At 38.8% G+C, this 8,104-nt stretch overlaps 1 protein-coding gene across 3 annotated transcripts; it reads right to left on the bottom strand.

The window, feature by feature from the left end:
* Positions 1–396: 396 nt before the first annotated feature.
* On the bottom strand, positions 397–7,885 carry LOC135581000 (pantoate--beta-alanine ligase-like). 3 transcript variants are annotated; one of them, XM_065115914.1, is made up of 5 exons: positions 6,747–7,884; positions 5,175–5,288; positions 3,731–3,862; positions 1,101–1,131; positions 397–760 (listed from the first exon to the last, which is right to left on the bottom strand). In XM_065115914.1, the coding sequence occupies exons 1-5, from the start codon at positions 7,338–7,340 to the stop codon at positions 729–731; spliced, it is 903 nt and encodes a 300-aa protein (XP_064971986.1). In that variant the 5' UTR covers positions 7,341–7,884; the 3' UTR covers positions 397–728. The 3 variants fall into 3 exon arrangements, with proteins under 3 accessions (XP_064971986.1, XP_064971985.1, XP_064971987.1); XM_065115913.1 differs by lacking the exon at positions 1,101–1,131 and having other exon boundaries at positions 6,747–7,883; XM_065115915.1 differs by lacking the exons at positions 1,101–1,131; positions 5,175–5,288 and having other exon boundaries at positions 6,747–7,885.
* Between the last annotated feature and the right edge of the window lie 219 nt (positions 7,886–8,104).

Raw genomic sequence — 8,104 nt, forward strand, 5'->3', positions numbered from 1 at the left:
GATTATAATGGATAAGGAGAACGATAATGAGAGGTATGGATCGTTTTGCATTTGCGTCGATGTCGACACAATTATCGAGCGACGAAAAGATCGTCGATACAGATGCCAAGCAACCCTCACTTGTTGTTGCCGCTCTCCTCAACAACCACCCATAACCCCCAACAGCGCAACCGTGTACCACGATCGACGCCCTCCGCCACCATCAACTAAAACATTAAGATTATCTTTTTTTTCCGTTAGTAAAACTAATAGCATTAAAATAAATAGACTTAAATATTTCACTTTCGAAATATCAATATAATTTTTTAAAATATAAGAATTAAAATATTAAAAATAGCTAATTACAGAAGAAAATATATAACTAGCTCAATTTGTTTTGATGCATAACATTGCACGAGAATTTGACTGTAATCCATTATTTAACATTCATAAATACATTTCCAACTGTGTTGATTGTCAATGGGTTTATATCGAATGTCTAAAGACAAGAAATAAACATTAGAGAAAGGTTTCAAGGAACAACCTTGTGCATTGTATATCAATGAAAAGATGAAGAGTATCCAGCTTTCTTTCATTTAGACAGAAACACACTGCTTTTATAGGCTGAAGGACCACAAATTCTTTTAGAATCCAATGATAGTATTCATGGATTTATTTCCATGTTATCTATCAACCTAACGGCGCCAAACCAAGCAGCAATGCAAATCACAGCAGGGCTGTTAATCTCTTCAACCGGGATCAGACTTTCTTGCTCCACTATCTGCATTTGAAGAGTGCAATTGATTTATCGTCACATGTATATCAAAGCATAAGACACTAGAAAAATCTACATGTCAGCTCGACTAAGCCTGTTTCACGAAAAAAAAAAAAATGATATTTTTAAAATCTACATATCAGCTCGACTAAGCCTGTTTCATGAAAAAAAATCAACAATATTTTAGCCAGCATCGTCATCGGAAATTCAATATCTCATAATAGGCCCAGGTATATTTGTTTATGCTCAATATTCGTAGATGGAAAGAACTAAAATTCACAATGGATTAGCATGAATAAACGCATATCATGAGCTGAACTATTGGTTTTCGGTTTAAAGATCATACCACGAAGAATAGCAACCTTCCCTGTCCAGGTCTGTGAACAAAATATTAGTCACCTTCTTTTAGTAGTAAACAGAACAGGAGTTCAACAAAAAAATTAAGGCACGTGATGACCAGTAACATTTTAGTATCATATTATATCTACATGAATATACACTTACAGTCAGAACAGGAATTAATGCAATTTGTAGACTTACAAGATAAGTATAATTTACTTGTGTGATAGTGGAAACTAGGAATTCAACATGATGGTTTTATTATGGATCAGTGTATGCATATCTTGAGGTGTTGTGGTCTCCTAGTTAATAACTATTAGTTATGCATCTAACGTAAATCCATAACCTCAATCAGCTTTGGCAAAAAAAAAAACACATCAACTAACAAAATTATACTCATTTAATTAGAATGAATTGATTCCACTAATAGATTTTGACCTATTAGGTTAGCCACCAAGTGGCTTTGATATGCACGAACTTATTGAAACTCTTGAAATACTTGGAGCTGGAATAGCAATGAACTGGAATGAAATGATTTGTGGATTTTGTTTTTGGACAATGTGAGGCAAGCTCCTGTTGGGATCTACATTGCTAACAGACTTTGAAATTAAGGCCAGGGTTTCCTGGAATTTCTTGTTAAGGTTAGATTTCTAGTATAACAGAGTTCATGAGTAAAAATTCCTGATAACAGTTCAAATATCTAACCGCCAAAAAGGAAAAAGAGAAACTATGTTACATGAAATAATATAGGACTTCAGTATTCTAATCCTAACATACTATTCACAACAGGGTCTACAATACCACCCGGGTACAATCCTGGTGGTATTTACCGGTCCAACAGTCTACTGGTACATGGAAGAGGGTAAGCCAAACATACGACTTGACACAAGCGATATGGGCCCAATACCAGGCAGTCTCTTCTTTCTGTTTTTCCAGGATTTTCTAAAACTCGATACGTACCAGCAGACTAACACTTGGTACACTTCTATAGACCAATACAATATGGTTAAAATATTCTACATGATCACCCATAATAATATTGTTCATGAGGACTATTTTGGTACAATAGTAAAGAGTTCAGAGCAAGATTCAAGTTTCAGTTCAAACCCCTCATCAATCAATTCCTTGCTAGATATGTATGGGTCTGGTACCTTATTAGTAAACTAACAAATGGTAAGTTGGCATACTACTCAGCACAGATCAAAAGGAGAGAAGATGAAAGAAAGAGGAGGAGACAGAGATAGAGAAGCGGGGGAAGAGGAGAAGGTGGAGGCAGAGGGAAAATACCAGAGACTTAAGAAGTAGCAACGATGTGAGGCAGCAGGCAGCAGCAAGTGCTACGACAAGAGAGAATCAGGAGAGAGAAGAGCATGGGAGAAATATAAATTAAAGAAAAGATAGTTGTTGTTGTCAAGTCAAAACAAACCCCTAAGCCTGATTTTGAACTGGACCAGAAAAAGTTGCCTAGTCTGAGTGTCAGATCTTGGTTAGACAATGAATATGAACCAATCTGATTGGTTTTCAAAAACATGATTTAAGCAAGATTTTAAATCTCAGTCTATAGTAGAGATTAATTGGTAGTTGAACTAGTATGATACTGTTATGGGTTGGCTTACTAATATACAGTACCCCTGGACCCTGGACCACTGTGAGAGAAGCACAGTGAGAGAGAGAGAGAGAGAGGCAGTGATGGAGAAAGAGGAAATAGGGGATGTGTAACTGAAGTAGGAGATGATGTGTACCAAAGGAGGCGGTAACGACAAAATGAGTAGGAGGCGATAGCAATGATGCAAGGAGGCAGCGGCAACAACATGATGAGGCAACTACCAAGTTGGCGTGACTACTATAATTTAGGCAGAGGCGGAGCGAGAGATGAAAAGCTACAAGGGGGAGAAAGAGAGTTGTCAACAACTATTTACAGCATGAAGAGGAGAGGGTCTGTAAATATAAGTAAAAAGTTCTGAAATGTCTTGGTACTGAGTGATAGACTTACCCTGCGCTAAAACTTAATATGGCTGACAATAATGATTGTATATAACAGTGAGTGTATAATTAATTATATGTGCACAAGTCTGATAAATTGTCATCAGGCTCCTTAGTTGCTGTCATCAGATAAATCAAAAGTTTAGGGAAAAGGCAATCTGTGAAGGATAATACCCTCATCTTATTCTTGTGTTCCTATCTTATCTTGTTAGTTTCCTTATTTCCAGAACAAAAAGATTTTTCGTCCTCGGTTCATAAGTCTCCTCATATTCCCTTCAACTAAGATTCTTCATTTCTTTTGTAAGATTGGTCATATTTAGCCCTAATGTATAACTAATCTTTTCCTTGAAACTTTGTAGAGGATTTAATGATGACCACCAAATTTTGTCCACTATGAGATAGAAGTTCTGAAGTTGTAAGAAGGAACTGTGCATAAAGGTTATACTTGCATTCAGACAGTGTTGAATGGTTATTCTGAAAGACAACATGCCATCCCAAGGAAGTAGGATATATTCATATTGGATAAGATTGACTTTGTTCAATGTAAATGTTACAACAACAAAAAAAAATCAGCAAAGAATCCTTGTCCCTTGTTTAAGCCCATTCATAAACATATGCTTTCTTGAAAATGCAATGATGATACTGTAATGTTACCTCAACATAGTCAATTCTCCCACCAGCTTCTGTTACTAATTGAATGACAAGACTTCTCAGTTCTTGGCATGTGCTTTGCTCATGTAGTGCAGCATACTTGGCTTTTGACAATGAGTTGTAGATGGACAAGGCCTAGGGGACAAAACAATACATGACAAATTAAATTTTATATCATGTAACTGTAAGAAAATCCTATGATGCAGGATCTCTAACAACAAAACAAAGTATTATACTAAGATGTCTAGTTTTGCAAAAGAAAAAAAAGATTTCCATTCTAGTCAGCACTAATTCGTAATAACTATAAAACAAACACAAGACTAATAGACATATTTGCAATTTACTATTTTCATTTCATATTGCAGTAACTTAAAGCTTCAAACTGTCCCAGCTAACTCCATGGTCAACCTTTGTTGAAGCTTCAAATGTATCTTAGAGATAACAATTGTGAGATAATTGTGCCACATAGAATAAGAGGCAGCAATATTATCATTTAGAAATATTATCATTTGTGGTGATTTGTCAAAATATTCTTTCTTCTTTTACATAAATATCCTTCTCCTGTACTATCAAAAAATTCTCTCTAACCACTATAATAGGTTTCACAGACTGAGGTTACATCACACGGATTTCGGCATCACAATGGATGCTAGAAATGGATCCATCCAACAATCAGAGGCTGAGAGATAACCAACCAACAATGAAGTAACCAACTTGAATGCTTTAATTAGAAGGTAGATGACAGATTAATCATATAGAAGAATAAGAAACGAAGGAAATGTTTGTTTATACCTCTAAGATGAGGCAAGAGATTGAAGATCATATACACGGCACCAGCACCAGATGCTCCTGGTATGCATGAAACCTTCTACCATAAAAATGATAAGCTAATTTAATTACAAAATGCAAACTTCTCTGAGCTCACCAGAGCTCATATACATGGCACCAGCACCAGATGCTCCTGGTATGCATGAAAACTTCTACCAGAAAAATGATAAGCTAATTTAATTACAAAATGCAAACTTCTCTGAGCTCACCAGAGCCAGTTGCTGCCACTTTGGCAGTACTAGAAACAATGGCCAGGCCACATTTTTTTAATGTCTCGTCAGAATGATTGCTCGATCTAAATATGAGCTACACAGAACTCATAGCCTCACACAGTAAAAAAATCAAACAAAGATTACACTTACCAGAATCCAACTACTAAGAATCCTCAAGATTGGAAAATCTAAGATACTTTTAATTTTGACATGATGAATACTATAATCTGTTTCACATGACTCAAATGGCTCATGATTGCATAACCAGATTATCATAGGCTTCAAATGATTCTAACTATTTAAAAAGAACAATGAAAGCTACACATGCACTTCGTTAATAGTAACAATAGTATGCACTACAAATATAGTAACACGAGCATTAAGCATTTCTTAGCTGTAAGACAAACCTTCTCTCGCTCCTTAGGTGAGAGGCGCACATTACGGGAGCTCATAGCTAGACCATCAGATTCACGTACAATTTCTGAACCAATTATTTTAACCGCAAAATCAAGATCACGAACCTAAAATAGACCAGCAATCAACAAAAGCACCCAAAGAGTTACTAATATGATGTAATTTTGCTTCTTGGTGATGAGTCATCTAATACAAATTAATCAAAAGCAGGAAAAAAGTGATAAATTAAACATTCACTAATGCTGCATATTATGCAGATATTCCTTCATATAAGCATGAACAATGACAAAGATTACAAGTCGATGGAACGCTAATAATGTCATCCATCGATCAAGCAACATGCAGTTGACAACACAATCAAAGTTTTTGTTCTATCTGAGTCCACAGTTAATAGTGGTCCAACTTAGCCATTAGTGAACACATTTGGTGACATTAAGAGTCATGAACCAGGTGTCTTGAGAAGTGGGGGCCATCATCACAGGCTATATAAAAGGGGTCCACCAAGTAATGCATTAATTGAGTGTAGACATTTATGAACCTAAGTAATGCACATTTATGGAAAAAAACAATACTAACTTTTTCACCTATTTATGGTGCCAAAGAGCATATCACAAACTAAACAAACCAAGTGTGCTTTCATAATTCATTGCTATTCCGATTAAGACTATTAGGCCATCTACACAAATAATATCCCAATATCCCATTTCATCCCTATCTACACAAATAATATCCCATTTCATCCCTATCTACACAAATCAAGCTTATGTTTTTCAACCTATCAGATGTGAGCCCAACAAAGAATATATGAACAGCCAGAAATCTGAGAGTTGACCATTATGGTCAAATATGTTTAACCTTTTAAAGAACACAGGAGAGTTAAGCTAAGATAAGAGTCTAAGACAACCCAAGCTTATGTCTTTTTACATATTAGATGTGAGTCCAACTAAAGTTGTGATGGGCATCAAATGTGTCACGAGTCATGTTTCATAGATGGAGTGTTGAGTAGTGAAAAACATGTTCAAAGTTAGTATAATATAACGGAGATCGTTATAGTGGTTATATGAGTTTATTAGAAAAGATAGAATATGGATTATTTCACTTGTAAACAATTAGGCATATCACAAATAAATAATAATGATGAAAAATCATTTAAGATGGTACAAATATTTTCAAAGGAGAACAATAGATTTTGTGCTTAGACGGAATTTAATCAGGATTAATGGTAAGAGGAGAGAAACAAGGAGTTGAATGCTCTTGATTTAAGTAGAATTATTGCCATAAACATAACCACAAAAAAGAAAATCCATGTAGCCAACCCTAAAGGGTTGGAACATTATGGCTTGTAGTCGTTGATGTTTTTCCAGGTCAATGACTTCATACAAAATGCAGAATTTGAGTAGGGCATCCTATTTGGTGTACACCTATGGCAACATCAACGAGTCTAGCATTCACAATAAACTGTTTCCCTCTGGTTCAGCTAAAGTCACAATTCTTGTTCTCTGTGAACTGAACTGAAACGAAAAGGAGAAAAAAACTGCAGAGGAGGTAACAAATCTCGGACATACCATTCGACAGATGATGCGCCATTGTTGATAGTCCTTCTTGCCGAAGACCGCGATATCGGGTTCCACGATATTGAACAGCTTGGCCACGATGGTCGCGACCCCTCGGAAAAAGACCGGCCTGCTCATCCCGCACAATCCGCGCTCCAGCTTCTCCACCCGGACCCAGGTCTCGTGCCCTGACCCATCACCCGCCGCCGCCTCGAGGCAAGACACAGGCGAGCCAGAAGAACCGATGGCGCCTTCAGTCCTCCTCGCCTGAACATCGCCACGGCCGCCGCCTTCACCATAGTCGTAGAGGTTGGTGGGACAGAAGACGGCGTGTACCCCCAGGTCGGCAAGCTTGTGCAGGTCGCCACGGAGGTCGGCAGGGTAGGCGTCGAGGTCTTCTGAAGGAGCAAATTGGCCGGGATTGACGTAGATGGAGACGACGGTGAGGTCCGCAAGGGCGCCGGCGGCGCGGACGAGAGCAAGGTGACCCTCATGAAGGAAGCCCATGGTGGGGACGAAAGCCAGCGTCTTGCCCTTCGACCGATGCGACCGCGACCACCGCCGCATCGCCGTCTTGTCCCTTATCACCTCCGGTTCACTGGCCATCGTCTCTTCCTCCTCTCCTCTCCTCTTTTCTCCGCTCCTCTGCCTTTCCTTTCCCTTACACGGCGGCGGGGTTGCATTGAAGTGCGGCCCAGCAACAACGCAGACCGTTATGTGGTGTTATGGCGTTATATTCTGCGTCAATTTAACAAAAATACCCTGGACACCCCACCAGCTGTCGCGTCGGCTCACTATGTGGCGGCGCTGCCCGCGCTTCCCCCTTCCCCACTCTTCGCTACGGACGGAGGTGTCGGCGAGGTACAAAGACGAGACAACGAGGCTGAGGTCCTTGATGTTGCAGGATGCAACGTACCTGATCTAGCGCTTGAAGTCGACATTGTATCGGCGGTCGAGAAGGAGGGCAACGCAGAGTGTGTCGATCCGACGCCCACGACCATGCTCGAAGAGGAACCGATCGACGCCCGCGTCAAAGTCATCGGCGGATGCAACGAAGGTGTGTGGGGGGAGAGGTCAAGGCCGACAGGGTGGGGCTAGCGGTGGCACTAAATGCCGCGCCACCGAGAAGAGGAGGAGAAGGGGGAAGGAGAAAGAGGAGACACTGCTAAAAGCCCAACATCGAGGACTTTTCTAGATAAAATATCTAATAACTGATACGCTTAAATTGTTGAGATTAATATATTTCATTGATGTTTTATGATCTATTCTTTCAATTTGTTTTTTATTTATTTTAAAGTTCTAACATGAAGAAACTAAAATTAATGGATGACAAATGGTCCATAATAAACAAATAAAAATTTCTTTTCTCA

Source organism: Musa acuminata, chromosome BXJ2-7 (assembly GCF_036884655.1).
Source record: "Musa acuminata AAA Group cultivar baxijiao chromosome BXJ2-7, Cavendish_Baxijiao_AAA, whole genome shotgun sequence".
Classification (NCBI taxonomy): domain Eukaryota; kingdom Viridiplantae; phylum Streptophyta; class Magnoliopsida; order Zingiberales; family Musaceae; genus Musa; species Musa acuminata.

Coding starts and splice junctions, on each gene's coding strand:
- LOC135581000 (XM_065115913.1), bottom strand. CDS start 7,340: ATGGCCAGTGAACCGGAGGTGATAAGGGACAAGACGGCGATGCGGCGG. Junction 3,863..5,174: donor CACCTAAGGAGCGAGAGAAG/GTTTGTCTTACA, acceptor TTTGTCCCCTAG/GCCTTGTCCATCTACAACTC. Junction 761..3,730: donor GGAGAATTGACTATGTTGAG/GTAACATTACAG, acceptor CTTCAAATGCAG/ATAGTGGAGCAAGAAAGTCT.